The following is a 17,048-nucleotide window of genomic DNA, read 5'->3' on the forward strand; positions in this document are numbered from 1 at the left end:
GGCCTTAATGAATTTTATACTACAACTCAAAACATAAATGCAGACAAAATACAAACTGTATTTTTATTCTACACTCTCCATTTTGTGTATAGTAATCACAGAGTAGCCAGAGGTGAAAACACTTGCATGTTTTTTTTATGGCATACTGGTAATTGTGGTCACTTCTGGGCACTGAAGATACTATTTTCCAAATAATTAGCATTTGCACAAATTTTAGGTCACCATCATGCAGCTCTTTTTAGCTTTAACAGTCTGACTTTATCTTTAATGTTTGATATCAAATCACAATCCATCCGCACATCTGTAAGCACATGCAATGGCCACTCATGTAGTTTTTGGATAAAAATTGAATTGAGCTGTTGAGTTTCCATAGTAAGTGATTCCAGATTAAAGGGAGAACAAAGTTTATCTGACAGCAAGAGACGGGTTGGATCTCCATTTCTTTCTCTGTGCTGTCACTGAAACCTGCTGGTAGCTGTGGACCACATGTTGATAGGCTGTCTGTATTAAACATGCACACACAGACGTTCACACACACGCACACTGAAAGGGCCCTGCACGCTGCCAAAGTGATGAGGCCCGGCATTACAGAAGGTAACACTATAGGGCAAACTTGCCCTCAGTCCTGTCCTTCAGTGACATCACAGGGGTCAGGGGTACAGTGTTAGTATTGAGCGGTGCACTTTATTAGATGCTTCATGAATACGACAAGGAGCCACAGATGCATGGGAAGGTTAGACAGAGGAATTGGAAATGGATTTCTTTGCTGTTGTGAGACAGAGGCAGAAGAGCTGAATGTATGGTACTACAGTATATACATGTCGTGGTACAAAATAGACCATAGTATGTAACATGACATGACACAATGCGCCATATAGTAGTGAGAATGAGGATGGTTCCTACTGAATAGTATAGGAGGATACATTAGTAGACTGAAATTAATTTTTACTTTAAATGGGGCAGTAATCATACGGTAACTATCTCGGTTAAAAAATAGAAATACAGTAAGATAGTTTTAATTTATATCAGTGTCATTACTGCAATCTTAACTGAGAAGAAATAAAATCAGGAAAAGAACAATGTTTTGTTGGCTGAGAAAACACACAAAAACGACAAAAATTAGGTGGGATTTTTGGTCGTTCATGTTTAAATACTGATTGCTAATATACCAATATATTATCTTGATAATAAAGGAAGTAATAACATATACTGGTACCATTTTAGCTAAAGTAACCATTTTGAATTTGACACGTCTAAACCTTACCATCCTGTTGATCCTAACAAGGTCTTCAGGCTTCTTGGCCCAGGCTGGCAAGTCCACATCACAAACCATGGTCCTGTCCTCCCTCATTCCCAGATGGTAATCGTTGCTGTTGACAAACATCTCTGGGAGGTAGTAGAACTCAGGAATCAGCTCCTATGTTTCAAAGGAAGGGAGATGTTCATGTTTTACAGCTCACTGACAAGACCACAATGTCTAACACCATAGCTTTCACCATATAATCTCCTAACAAAGTGCAAAAATAACGTGAGGACAGAGCCACGAATAACAGAGAAAAAGGCTCTGTATCCCACTGAGATGAAGTGAGAATTCAAGGGGAAAGGTAACACAAACAAACTTAACAGCAGGCCATGAGAAGGCGGTGAGAGGTGCTAGTCCAGTTATTCCAGGCAGAGGTGTTAGGTGTGTTAAATGAAACTGGAACTGAGTTGGGTTTTTCTCCCTGGTCTCTGGGCTCTTGTGATGGGGTCAGGACCTCGCAGTGGAGGCGAAGTCAGCATGGGGAAGGAGCCCCTACATAAAGCCTGGTGTGATTCCATACATTGAAGAAGAGAGCAAATATTTACCCATGTTTTGAGACAAAACTATGCCTAAAGGACTTTCTCACATGTTAAATGACGTCAGTGGTATTTGAATGTTTTGAACCCTTTACTTGAATGCTTCACCCACAAAATGACCATTTATATATCAAATACCCATGTTATCTGGAATTTGTGAAGAGAATGTTTTCCTCACATGCCTCTACAGTGAATGAAAACTCCAAAGACAGAGAAAGTTTTCAATGAATAAGAGAAGAAGGGGTAGACATTTAACAACACTAAAACTATATCAAAACATCTGTTCAAAAACTCTTTTTTTTTAAGATATTTTTTGGGGGCATTTTCAGCCTTTAATGGATAGGACAGACAAGTGTGAAGGGGGGAGAGAGAGGGGGAGTGACATGCAGCAAAGGGCCACAGGCTGGAGTCGAACCCGGCCGCTGTGGCAACAGCCTTGTACATGGGGCGCCTGCTCTACCACTAAGCTACCGACGCCCCCAAAAACTCTTACGCAACTTGTGCAGTACAACCCAAGTGTCATTTATCCAGTGGTATGCTCAGTGCTTCCCAGACACTTGCATTTTTGCTATAAACCCAACTACTTAAAACAGGCATCAACAGTCTAATGTTGATGAGAGTTCAAATGCATGTTCTTACCCTGCTGTGCTCCTCATATGCAGAGTGTTTTAAAGGTCTAGTGTGTACAATTTGATGGCATCTAGTGGTGGGGTTACAGAACTAAAACTTCTCCTGAGTGCAAAGGGTGCAGGAGAGCTTCGGCGGGTGATGCAAAAACAATAATGGCCCTCTCTAGAGCCAGTGTTTAGTTTGTCCATACTGGGTTACTGTAAAACAACAAGGCAGACTCCGTGGTAGAGGACCTGCTCCATATATGGATAAAACTGGCTCAATATAAAGTAACAAAAACACAATCATTCCTATTTTTAGGTGATTAGAATTATTATTAGAGTTCTGAATATTTTATTCCATTTCTGCCAATACATGCCCCGAAACCCTCCACACTGGACCTTTAAGTAGAAAGGTTTTTGCAAAAATGCATGTGTTTGGGAAGTACTGAGCATACCACTGGATAAATTCGCCTTTGATAATACTGAAGCAGTTGTGTGAGAGTTTGTAAATGGTTGTTTTGATAGAGTTTTGCTGTTGTTAAACGTGAGAAAAATAAGATCTCCTCCATGAAATTACTGTAACACAGGGGGAGTAACTGATATACAAATGGTCATTATGTGGGTGAAGTATCCTTTTAAGTGCCCATCATTTCTTACCTATATATATATCATGAACATCAACTTGCTGCAACTTGCTTAACATAGGCAATCCATTATTGCCTTTATTGTTTTGCTAGTTACACACAAAAAATATTTGATAACTCTTATAATATTCATGTTGGCTTATCATTTGTCTTCTGGGTTTGTTTTTCCAAAAACAAAGTATTCGCAAAGCTCTTTGGCAGCTAAATCTGAAATTTAGATGTCATACCATCGTTGAAAGCAAGAACAGCATTTGCCTGCCAACTGCATTACCATGCAACCAAAACTTAAGTTTGACAAAAAAAAAAGAAAAAGAAAAAGAGGGGCGATGATTTTTAATGATGACTTACTGTATCTCAAAAAACTTTTAAATACAAATTTAACTTTCACAGCCCTTTGAGATTAAATGGGCACTTCCTGAATGTCAATCACTTGATCCAAAACCTATGAAATGCTTTAGACAGGTAATGGCCTCCAAATGCAAATAAGCCATTTTCAACATATATTACTATATGTGTACTTTTTGTGATTTTGCAGTCCCCACTCTGACCCTTTATCCTCCAAATCATACAGCTGAGAAAGGATGAGTGAGTAAGCCTCTGCACAATGAGGCATATGCACACGAGGAATGTAGATCCTCTGCTCTGCCCTCATTAGAAAACATACTCACAAGACAAGTTAAATGCTGTTGTCTGTCTCAGTCTGAGATTCTAAATCAGGGTGCAGGACAGTATTTTACCTCCTGGTATAACACTTGTTTTATGAATGCAGTGTTTGTCAGATTCAGTGGTACTATGGAGTTTATATTGCCTATGGGATACATAACATGCAGAGCTTTTAGGCCCCTGTAAATCACCGGGTTTTGATAGAGCGAGTTAGCATGACATGGTACAGGCCAATAACACTGCTGGTCTGCTGTTGGTCACATTTCACCCTCCGCACACGACAGGGAAGGGAGTAAAGTAGCCATTCCTCTCTGTTTTCCTCTGTCTCTCACATACACACACATACACACAACCGTACTTTCCCTCCACTTTTTCGTTTGTAAACTTCCTGCCGTAACTCACCGCCAAGCCGTTAAAACTGCCAGCTCTGTTTTCAAGCCACCCTCCCATGGCAGCCATTAATTCTGCAACAGCATCGTAATGGGCTAACAAGTCAATCACACATGCCTCCATTGCTTTACACTGTGTCACCTTAATGACATGTTCGTCAAAATCTGTCACCAGTGGAGTGCTGCTGGATTCCTTCAGACAGCATGGTGGCAGTTTCTGTGTGTGTATGAGAGAGTATGTGTGTGTGTGCCCACTACTTCCAAGAAAAGTCAGCTTCTCTCTGCCCATAGTAGCTGTACCAGCTTAACATAAGTGTGTGTGCACATAAAAATAAATGAGAGGTATGGATGCACAATAATGATGGGGTGGTCGAGGAGGTGAGGGCTTGGTCATCGCAGGATTGTTTCCATTTGACTTGCTCTTTTGGGAGGTCATCCCCATCAGGGGCTCAGCCTCCCTGGGTCTTGTCGTCATTACTGCTGGAGGGGGCCGGGGTTAATGAAGGAGAGACCCTGGTAAAAACAAGCTGCCTTTTAATCAGTGGCCTGATGGCCTACTCGGTGTACTGGGCTGAAGCTGACCTTAACCCCAGACTCTCCACTCAGTCTCAGTCACTACATTGTGGCTATGGGTGGCATTTGTGTGTCTGTCTATATGTCAGGGTACCTTCGAGCTTGCACACATGAAAACCTATGCTATCTTTTTATTTTGTTTTATTTCATAATGAACAGGATTATTTTGACATACAATGCTCAAGATTACAAATATAAAAATAAATTAAAAGCTAGGTTGGATGGTATGCAAGGAAAAATATGAAAAGAAACAGAAATGGAGGCTATTATAAAAAGGATCACAGCACATGTTAATAATCAAATCAGTCATTATAGTGGCATTGCTTCAGAGTTTACCCCTATTGCACCATCAGTAAACCAAACAAGCTCTTGCGTAATATTTTCCTGCTTCTAATACATTATGAAATACTGTTAGTAATTCACCATTGTCCTCCACAGTACAATGCCTCTCCTAATAGATCAGTAGCCATCCTATGTGTGTAAAAACAAATGCATGCAGACATACAAGTAGTTGGAAGTAGGCTGTATTTGTTAACAGGGTGGCGTTTGACTATTCAGCTGTTCGCTGGCTCGCAGCTTTCTGCCTCTGCCTCACATAGTTGGCTGCTCTCCCCCAGATCCTGGCGAGTAAAAGCCCTGTCCGTACATAAAAGACTACATTTTAAATAGCTTTTGTCATTAATGCTTTATTAATTGCCTGGGGCAACACTACCCGATGCAGGGTGTGCTAGAAATATATGACACTTTGAGGTCAGTGCGTATTCCTGCTGCGTGTTATGCAGTGGGCAAAATGGAGGCGAATCAGCAGGGTTCAGCGTTTTCGGTGACTGCTCTGTGGATTTGCAGAGGGAGGGCTTTGTCTTTCTCTCAGACACAGCCTTTGTTCAAACTCATGAGTGCTTGCATGCACAAATACAAGATCAGTCTACCTCTGAGATAGTTTGTTTTCTGCATGAGATAAATCGAATGTGCATTTCTAAGTGCTTAGGGTATTCCTGTTCACTATGGGTCTTTGTGATTCGCTGTTTGGATGAGGCATTTATAATTAATGGTATATATTTTGTGGTAGTGTTGAAGCACACTGGCTGAGGAGGGGAGAATAATGAGTAAGAGACTTAGTATGGCTATACTGCCATTTACACATACTGTATAGTAGTTTTGCTGGTGGATATGTTGTGCAATCTGCAGTGATATTTCCCATCATTGTCCTCAGAATTACCCACAAGCCCATAACACCAGCTTAAAAAAGATGTCCAAAAAGGAAACATATAGATAATGATCACAGATTTACTTCACTTCTTTAAGGGCAAACTTTTTTTTGACCTTTGTATCCACACAAATGTAAACTAGGGATCGTACTTTCTGTTTTGTTGTGATTCTTACCTTTACATCGGAGGTGTCCCTCTGACAGTTTCTCCAAGAGCGGGCAATGGCTGAAAAGGTGCGGTCAGGGTGGTCGAATTTGTTGTTATTGGCACTAAGAAGGAACGTGGTGAAGGGCTCCTACAGAGAAAGCAAATTTGACACCACAAAGATCAAAGATCTCCACTCAAATCCAAAATCATCATCATCATTTCCTCTTGATTTGCATTTTAACTGAAATCTATCATAATCAAAATAATGAAAATCTCTGCACTGTTTAGAATTTACTGGTTTATCATGCATCTTATTAAAATACATGTGAATAGTCTGAATTATTTGCATTTTTTCCTTGCTGTTCTTTTCTGCAGCAGACTAGGGGATCTCTGTAGAGATCAGTCATTCATTGTATCCAAGCCTGGGGGAAAATTAATTAGTGTTCTTCCTGGGTACAGTAAGCCATAATGATAATTGGCCTAAATTTGGTTTTCTCAGCCTGAGATGGCGACCATTGCCGGTTGGAGCGGATGGATCACTCACCAGAGGAAGAAAGGGATTGTGGGAACAAACCCACAGAGGCCAATCTAACTGCTGTCAAGGGAGCTCCCTCAGTTCATCAGCCCCTTTCTACTAATGATGGGGGAGGAGGAGAAATACAGTACAAACTCCCTATAAAGCTCTTTCAAATTAATAAGCTGACTTCAAAATCAAATGTACACCAACTCAAAGAATCTGTGCAGGTTATAAGGGCCTGTTTTCTGGGAAGCAGATTGGGAGAGTGTGTGTGTGTGTGTGTGTGTGTGTGTGTGTGTGCCTCCTCCCTCTCTTCCAGAGTAAATGAGGACAGTGCTCAGTAACCTTGATGGACATGTCTCCAGCGCTCACTAGGTTGCCTGAAACACATAAACCTGTCACAGCAGCCTCTGTAAATCATTACCCAGCCACTCTTTATTTAGTTCACATATGCCGGTTTACTGGCCTGTGAAATGTGTTTTCTGAGCGCCATTGGTCTAACTCACGCCCAATCAAATTGAGATGTCGAGCTGTTTCCTGTGCAGTAGCCGACAGACCTCAAAGTAACAGCATCATCAAGTCTGACAAGTGACAATCACCTAATGCAGACTCAAAAATGAAAAGCTGTCTGAGTATGTGGGTTTGACTTCATTCCTATTCAGATGCTTGACTAATTCCCAGATTTTGAACACAGCACAATATTGACTGTGAAGGTGGTTGAAGGAGTGATTTTACTCACTATTCTGACAAGCCAGTGCAGAATGGAGGCAGCTGTGGAGTAGTGGGAGTTGTAATGACATGGTGGCGTCTGGTCATCTTCCCAAGTCTCATAGCGTTCAGCGTAGAATGCTGCACGCTTTGGATTCAGAGCACCAACAGGCTGGAAAGTAAATAAAAAAATAAGAGGTTCAGTTCTTGCAATGAAGTAATATGCTACTTTTTCGCCCATGTGAATCAAACAAAGGTTTTCTCCTCAAAGCAATCCAGATGAAACCCAAGTTTCCTATTGTAAGCATTTATAAGTCAAAGTTTGCCCTTGCGAAGGCTAATTTCAACTTGATATGAACTAATGGCTGTACCATTTTGATATTTTAATTGACTTTGCAAGCTTGACAAAATACACTGTTGTACTTGTTTTCAACATTGTATATAAACTAACTGTGTTTGATGATTTTTATTGTAAATTGTATTCCCACTTCCTTTGTTGATGCTTCCTGTCTTAAGAGTTTCTGACATTCACCTTTTGGCTATGCAATAAATTAACAACATTCTGACCGATAAGGAAAATAAACTTCCAAATAATACATGCAGTTTGGGGGCTTTACACTAAAACAATTCATAAAATAAAAGCTAAAATTTAAAGCAAACACTTTTTAAATATCAAAGAGAAAGCAGACCAAATTCAGTAAATCAATTAAAATTAAGCAAATTTATGTTTCTATGTTTATCCGTCTGTATTGATACCTATCGAACCTGATAAAACAAACCACAGCAACTACAGTACATTGTCAAAGTGACCACCCACCTGTCATATTGACATAAAACTGAGTAATCAACTTCTTTGTATTCTTGATGGTCACATTTGCAAAACCCTTCTCACTTTAAACTCTTCCAATACCAACACTTGGTCAGTGGCACTCAGAGTCTGATAGGGATGCACAAAAGCACCCTTTGGTGTCTGTAAGAGATGCACCAGCCCCTGTCATTAATTGCTCTTAGCAACTGACATACTATAAAGAGCAAGAGAGTTTGTGCAGGGCGGAAGGGAGGGGTGGTTGATGGGTCAAACAAACACAGGACTTTCACCAAGTAGACCACTATTCATGTTCGGTGTGAAACCAAAAGTCACTTTCTGTTACATTAGTCACAAACATTGCTATTTTAACCCAAACCATGGTGTTTTTTCTACTCCTGACCTTGTACTTTAATTACCTAAACCTAAAAAAGTTATTTCGAGAAGAGACCATACGCATGTATTAAGTGCAAACTGTACATTTCCTGTAAAATGGAAGTTCATTTTGAAAAGACACTACGCATGTAATGAGCAGAATCTGACCCACCGTCCCAGAGTGTCCAAAACTGACAATAGAGGGGTACTTAGAGTGTCATAGTTTGACATATAGGGCTACTGAAGTGTCAGTATTTGACGAGTTGGTAGTTGGTGTGTTGTAGGAAAATCTCTATAGGGAGACATTCAAGCCTTTAAGTACCTGCTGGCTCAATAACATGACTACAAGCACAGTCAACAATAGATAAAAGTCGAACATAGGTAAAATTAAAAAAAATATTAACAGTGATAACATACTAACAAACTATTTGAAGTTAAAGCAAGGCTAAAAGTTCTATCTACTGATATTGCTGTCTTTAAGCCTGTCTGGGTTTGGTTCCTAACTGAAAACCCTTCAGTGTGTATTTGGTTCAGTGTGAAGCATAAAGTCTGTAGATCTGAGTACTATAACAGGCACATGTCTTGGCAGCGTAATAACAATATAGTGAAAGACAAGTCCATGATTTATGGACAAGTTCTAAGATTTTAAAGATCTATATTATGAGTGACTGTATGTTAGGGTGAGTATTTCACAACAGAAGTGATGTGAGCTTTTTTCTTTGCTCTTACTGTCTTAAATGCCTTCTCATCACAACCACACTGATTTAACTTACATTACTGTGTCATCGGGTCAGTAAAAACTGCACTTTATATGTAGCTACTCCAATATATGGCTTGTTGAAATAGTGGAAGCAGAGGCTGTCATTTTCAGTACACTTATAACAGCAAGCCAGTTAGGCTTCTATTCTAAAAATTGCAATTGCCACTCATAACATAGATAAGGTTAGGACTACAATACATTTGAAGGAGTTTGGCTCATGGTCACATCGCCAAAATGATCACTGTGGGTTACTAGGGATAAATCTTTTTGCACTCAAAGCCTCTTAAAAGAGGGATCTACCTTTGGGAGTCCATTTTTCACTGCACTATCTTCTGCACGAATCATCCAGTCTTTATTTTGAGTCTCAAAATGGAAAATCTTATAGCTAATAGCAGGTTTCATGACCAGTCTTTCATCTAAATCAAATTTTAATGATCATGCAGCTATATGACAGTCATGAAAGGATTATTGGACATCCTCACTCCACTCCATATACATGCAAAATATATTAGAATGCAAAAAAGCATCCATAGAGAATTCATGTTTTTGTGTAGCCCATGGTAAGTTAAGGGTTGTTTTTTTCTTGTACTACGCTTTGTAGGCATCATGTTAACAATGTTAAGATACTATGCTTTGTAGGCATCATCTTTTGGTTGCATAATTGCAATTCGTATAAAGACTGTATGCAGAGGCAACATGTCAACCTGATGGAGTTTTTGCCTGGTGACACATTGGTATGGTACTGCCAATACTCTCATCATGTAGTGGGTGATGTGATGCTCCAAACATATGGCTGCAGCGAAATTTATTTAAACCATACCAAGCAATGAAGCTAAAGTACTTGTGCTATGATTTACAGGTAAAAATCTTTTGTTGGGTGCAAAGTGTAAATAACATGCTTTGCTATTGCTTGAGTTAGGACAGCACAAGGACTAAGAAAGCATAATTAAGCATGATTAACAAAGAAAGACTTGCCGAGTCTTAGCAGTTCTCCATTAGGTTACATGTGGTGAGGCCATCAGAGAGGCTGGGGGAGAGTTCAGGGCAGTTAAGGAGCTTTACTCTGGGATTTGTCCGTTAGACCCCATTATTCTCCTTAACCCTAAAAAGTTCCTGTTGCGCTGTCTTCTGTCTGAAATTTACAGGGGTATGGTGGCAAGGGTGAGCGGGATGGTGCGCTGAGGATGGAGGGAGGAGATATGAGCGTCTCCTGCTAAATGTTGTGGGTAATCCATGTGGATTAACCCTGGCTGACCTGATTTACACCCAACGCACCCACCAAGCCAAACACTTTACTCAGCTCTGTTACTCCCATCTGTGTTCAAAATCCTTCTGTGCTACTGGGCATTACTGATGGGAGTCACCATGACCTATACAACATACTGCACACTAATAATGCAACACCACAACCTATGGTCTTACATCACCAATCAGTAGATCAATTTTTTTCCGCAAATCCTTCAACAAACAGTCGGGGAAATAAGTATGCAATACCTCAAAATTCTCTCACAGTGTTCAGATGGGATTTTGACCCATTCCTCCAAACAAACAGTCCTTAAATCTTAAGGATTTGGGGGGGTCCCTTGCGAATCTTGAGACAGAAATCTCACTTTCAAAACTTGAAAAATTATTGTCATCAGTTCCCAAATGCTTACTGAGTGTTGTTACAAGAAAGGGTGATGTAACACAGTAGTAAACATGCCTCTGTCCTAACTTTTTTGGAATATGCTGCAGGCATCAAATTTAGAATGAGTGTAGATTCACAACAAGCAACAAAGTTTGTAAGTTTGTGTGTCTTTTCGCTGTATTCATTGTTCATTCGTTGCATTCTGTTTTTATTTACACTTTACATAGCGTTCCAACTGTTCGAATCGGTGTATACACACATACACACACACACACACATATGTGTATACATATACAGTACAGGCCAAAAGTTTGGACACACCTTCTCATTCAATGCGTTTTCTTTATTTTCATGACTATTTACATTGTAGATTCTCACTGAAGGCATCAAAACTATGAATGAACACATGTGGAGTTATGTACTTAACAAAAAAAGGTGAAATAACTGAAAACATGTTTTATATTCTAGTTTCTTCAAAATAGCCACCCTTTGCTCTGATTACTGCTTTGCACACTCTTGGCATTCTCTCCATGAGCTTCAAGAGGTAGTCACCTGAAATGGTTTCCACTTCACAGGTGTGCCTTATCAGGGTTAATTAGTGGAATTTCTTGCTTTATCAATGGGGTTGGGACCATCAGTTGTGTTGTGCAGAAGTCAGGTTAATACACAGCCGACAGCCCTATTGGACAACTGTTAAAATTCATATTATGGCAAGAACCAATCAGCTAACTAAAGAAAAACGAGTGGCCATCATTACTTTAAGAAATGAAGGTCAGTCAGTCTGGAAAATTGCAAAAACTTTAAATGGGTCCCCAAGTGGAGTCGCAAAAACCATCAAGCGCTACAAGGAAACTGGCACACATGAGGACCGACCCAGGAAAGGAAGACCAAGAGTCACCTCTGCTTCTGAGGATAAGTTCATCCGAGTCACCAGCCTCAGAAATCGCAAGTTAACAGCAGCTCAGATCAGAGACCAGATGAATGCCACACAGAGTTCTAGCAGCAGACCCATCTCTAGAACAACTGTTAAGAGGAGACTGCGCCAATCAGGCCTTCATGGTCAAATAGCTGCTAGGAAACCACTGCTAAGGAGAGGCAACAAGCAGAAGAGATTTGTTTGGGCCAAGAAACACAAGGAATGGACATTAGACCAGTGGAAATCTGTGCTTTGGTCTGATGAGTCCAAATTTGAGATCTTTGCTTCCAACCGCCGTGTCTTTGTGAGACGCAGAAAAGGTGAACGGATGGATTCCACATGCCTGGTTCCCACTGTGAAGCATGGAGGAGGAGGTGTGATGGTGTGGGGGTGTTTTGCTGGTGACACTGTTGGGGATTTATTCAAAATTGAAGGCACACTGAACCAGCATGGCTACCACAGCATCCTGCAGCGACATGCCATCCCATCCGGTTTGCGTTTAGTTGGACGATCATTTTTATTTTTCAACAGGACAATGACCCCAAACACACCTCCAGGCTGTGTAAGGGCTATTTGACCAAGAAGGAGAGTGATGGAGTGCTGCGGCAGATGACCTGGCCTCCACAGTCACCGGACCTGAACCCAATCGAGATGGTTTGGGGTGAGCTGGACCGCAGAGTGAAGGCAAAGGGGCCAACAAGTGCTAAACACCTCTGGGAACTCCTTCAAGACTGTTGGAAAACCATTTCAGGTGACTACCTCTTGAAGCTCATGGAGAGAATGCCAAGAGTGTGCAAAGCAGTAATCAGAGCAAAGGGTGGCTATTTTGAAGAAACTAGAATATAAAACATGTTTTCAGTTATTTCACCTTTTTTTGTTAAGTACATAACTCCACATGTGTTCATTCATAGTTTTGATGCCTTCAGTGAGAATCTACAATGTAAATAGTCATGAAAATAAAGAAAACGCATTGAATGAGAAGGTGTGTCCAAACTTTTGGCCTGTACTGTATATACACACATATATAGACACACACACACATATATATATACACACACATATATTATATATATATATATATATATATATATATATATATATATATATATATATATATATATATATATATAGATAGACACACACACACACACATATATATACATATATATACATATACATATATATGTATATATATATGCTGCCGTTTATTGCAAAGACACATTTTCTACCTTCACGTTTTCCTATTGTAAATATAAGAAGTAGAGGAAAATCCATTTTCCACAAACCAGCCTTTCATAATCATAAAAAGTCTGTTATTCGTTGCTCTGCATTTGAAGAACTGCTGCCTAATTATTGTTAGGTTATAAAAAAGAAAAAATAACATCACTGCTATATTTATTTGACATCCATCCAATTATTTAATAGTTAGGCCAAACCTTGGATAGCATGGTTAATTATTTAACCGCAGCCTCAGTAATACTTTCAATATTGTACTGACACCATCACTGGGTTTTTGCCCCTTGGCGGCTGTTTCATTTTCATGTGTTCTTAAGGCAACAAAATTACTCCCATTAAACATACGTTTAGTGGTGAATAAATTGCTTTCTCTGCCTTTTCAATCACCCTGTCCAATATAAAAGCCTCGGAGGCATATTGGCAGTCAATATTAATATAGTCAGTACCACTGAGTCAGTTACAGAAGGGAAAGGGAGACTGGTAATGTAATCAATGGCAGCTTTTCCACCTAAAAGCTGCAGCTCAGAGGTCAGAAGAAATAAAATAAAAGCCCTCAACTCAAAATTCACTTATTCTAGCATTATTAAAATTGCACTTTTATTCTTTTGGCTAGGTGCAACCTCAGTGCGACAGAAAGACTCTCTTGGTCATTTGGAAGATTATGGTCATATCCATGTGTGGCATAGTGCACATGCCTGAAGCTCTAAGTCAAAATTAAATGGGGCCAATTTTTTTTTCTTTCTGGTTCTTCCTTAGAATTTAATGGCAGTCCACATCAGTGTTAGCACAATTGAATAGACTGAAAGAGAAGTTTATTGAGATCTGCATTGATTTATGGGGTGATAATGGCCTTGCATGTGACGTCTTGGCCCAGCTGGATTGGGGTGCAAGCCACAAGACGTCTTGCACTCTGTAAAACCGCCGCTAGTGTTACTAATGCAGGTTGGAGCTGTATGAGAATACCAGGTAATACATGTGACAGAAGGAAAAGAATAAGGAAAAGACAGCTGAGGGAAATAGTATTGCATTAAAGAGAGGAATAAACAATTCACATAATGAGTATTAGAACCAAAGCTTACGAAATGCATTTGATTTACAGTGTTATCAAATGTTTCACTTGCCCATTTAATATGATGGTACCAGAAGAAGCTGGAAAACAAATTCAGCCATGGCATTATGGGCAAGAGTATGTAATATAAAACTTGTTTTTTGTTCTTAAAGGGATATCACAGGCTAAAATTACATTTTTAAGTGTTAAAATTTGGTACATGCAAAAAGTATATCTAGAATCAATGTTGTTGCCACCAAACTCTAAACCTTTTCCTGAGAACAAACTGACCACAAACATGTCTTAAATGAAGACCGAGTAACAGGGGAAGATATGTTTACTGACAAGTTTCTTCCTATCAATTTTTCTATTTGGTGCTACATAAATGAGGCAAAAATGTTCTCACAGTGTTCCCATGTCGTTCAGCTGTGTAAGCATAAATATAATAAAACATTTTCTATGTGACTCGTAGTGTGGTGTTAGAAGTAAGGACGCTTTTATTTTGTTTTCTAGAAAACTTGCATTGTTGGTGAGCTAGGATAATTATACTGACTGCATGGCAAATCGCTTCACCCACATCAGTGAAGAAGTTCTTCTTTTTCACAGGTTGCCATCATTTAAAAAGGGAATTTGCACATGGCAGATTGTTGAACACTGCTCAAATTGGGACTGCTATACAGCAAATACACAACAAACTCGATGAAATGTCAAAGACAACAACAAAATATAGGTAACATTATTTTATGACTAGGACATACTGCTGCTACAAGGAGATGTTGCCAAACGGAATTTCATTGTACCCTCTTGCAATGACAATAAAGCTTCTTAATCTTAATCGTAAAGTAAAGCTAACAACTGGCCAACTGGCTATTTGTCATTTAATTAATACATTTGCACCGATGCAAAGGCTAGAACAAATTCAATGTATATTCATAGATGAAAGGTGCATGTGTAGTCATATACTCCCATAAACTCTGGGTCACAAATTAAGGAAAAAAACATGTACAAATGAAAGTAGATGGAAAACTAAAGCTGAACAGCTGGTGTCTTGTGATCATCCATTTGTAGATAAAATTGAGGTTGTAAACCAAAGTGTTGATTGTGAGATTATTGTGTCCTGCTAAAAGCAACATGGGACATTCAAGATGACTTTAATTCTCTGTCTTAACAAATCCTGAGCAATATCTGGTAGTATTGTCTCCGTGTGAATTCAACACCTTTGTGTCCCAGTTTTTGTTTTGATAAGATTTTGCAATCTTATAACTGCAAAATGGTTGTGATTGCCTATCCAATAAAATAGGTGATTATTATGAACCATACAGTGTATAAAAATGATGGACGTAGCCACTGTAATGTGCCTCATTGGTTTATGGACTCCTGTTTGAAAACATGAGTTTGGCATTTTGGCTGTCACCATCTTGGATTTCTGGAGCCAGAAGTGACCCTTATATGGTGAGAGGTTAGAGCTGTGGAAGAGCAGGGGGTGAACATGACTCATGTGACGCCTCCCAGGCAGCTTGTAACTCACATTTCTGCTCATAAGGTGTGCATTGTAACATGGGGGTCTATAGGGATTGACTTGCTTTTGGAGGCAGCCACAAGTGGCCATGAGAGGAACTGCAGTTTTTGGCAATTGGCGTTAGCTTAATTATTCTGCCTCAGAGGTTGCTGCTTGTTATTAACACACAGTCTCAGTTCAATAATTCTATGTAAAGCTACCATCTTGTATATTATCTGAGATGAATATTTGTCTAAACTGTCACTGTCCTCAGCAAAAAATGTGTCAAATGTGTATCAAGTGACTGGTTGACACCAAAACAGACTAAACACACTGATTAAAAACCAAGAAACCATGTGAAATTGTAATGAATTGACCATAGCTAGCCTTGAAAGAGACACTATTTCCACAGCATGTTTGCCAAGTCAATACATTTTCAATTTCAAGACTGTGAACGCTTGGTACAATGTAGCTCCCACACTAAACAGTCAAATTCTGGTCAAATAACACCAAAAAAATGAATGTATATTGCTTCTGATATGCTTTTGGAAAGGAAAGGAAATGTATCATTGATTAGCTGGTCAATGGGAAATGAAACCCATGTTTGATAAGATAGCATAAGCACTTCAGTAGCCATTTATTCCTGTAATAGTCACATAATAATTATTAATCCCAAATCAGGCTTTGCTTACCTCTATTCTACAAAGAATAATCACCTCTTCTCTTTTCTCTGCATTGCGTATCATACTGATCACAAATATAAGACAATCAAAACAACTGGTTCAGACAGTTCCACACTTGCTCCTATCGGAGTTCATTTCTTGTATAACATCTGACCCAGTGAAATACATCAACACAACTAAACAAAGCATGATCAAACTTAGATTTGGCTTCAGATTCAATCAGGATCATTTCTGGTGTTGCATTCCAAAGATGCAGGAAATGAACACAGCAGACAGCGTGCAGAGAGTACCTCCATTTGTTTGGTTATATCTAAGCTACCTCCCAAAGAGACGCATATTGCATTTTATATTTCAAAAGTAATTACATTACAGTAAGTTGCCATGGTGCTCTGTCAGGAGAAGTCACGGTCATTTTTGCTTGCCTCGTCAGAGGCAGGGCTGCATGCAGCTCCAGTCTAATGCAATCAAGTTGCTCAAACTCAAGATAAAGCAGATGTGCTCCCAAACAGCCTGACTGGAGAGGAAGCGAGGGTGAAAAAGGCTCCATTATGGAAAGAAAAGTGTGGAGGGGGTCTTTATAGCAGCCAAGCTTTGCCTTCAAAACTCAAAGTGTCTGAGAGATGCTCAACTTTGTGCCACAGAGGAAGCTTTGAGAAGGAAACAGAATAAAATACATTTCTCTATTTCAACAGCTCTTTATGCTAACAAGGGTAAATCAACATTATCAGCACTATTTCTGTAATTTTAAGTAAGGTGAAAATGTATGTGAACACTTTAAATTACATGGGTTGAGGAATGCTC

The 17,048-nt window shown here is 39.5% G+C and overlaps 1 protein-coding gene across 4 annotated transcripts in view; it reads right to left on the bottom strand.

Annotated features, from left to right (window-relative positions):
* Positions 1–17,048, bottom strand: part of nbeab (neurobeachin b) — a 236,822-nt gene that overhangs the window by 20,420 nt on the left and 199,354 nt on the right. For all 4 annotated transcript variants that reach the window (XM_033631025.2, XM_033631024.2, XM_033631023.2 and 1 more), the window contains exons 44-46: positions 7,331–7,471; positions 6,103–6,222; positions 1,265–1,417 (exon numbers count right to left, since the gene is read on the bottom strand). In XM_033631025.2, the coding sequence (XP_033486916.1) occupies positions 1,265–1,417; positions 6,103–6,222; positions 7,331–7,471 (414 nt within the window). The remainder of the gene's footprint in view (positions 1–1,264; positions 1,418–6,102; positions 6,223–7,330; positions 7,472–17,048) is intronic.

The sequence above is a fragment of the Epinephelus lanceolatus genome, chromosome 4 (genome assembly GCF_041903045.1).
Source record: "Epinephelus lanceolatus isolate andai-2023 chromosome 4, ASM4190304v1, whole genome shotgun sequence".
Lineage (NCBI taxonomy): Eukaryota > Metazoa > Chordata > Actinopteri > Perciformes > Serranidae > Epinephelus > Epinephelus lanceolatus.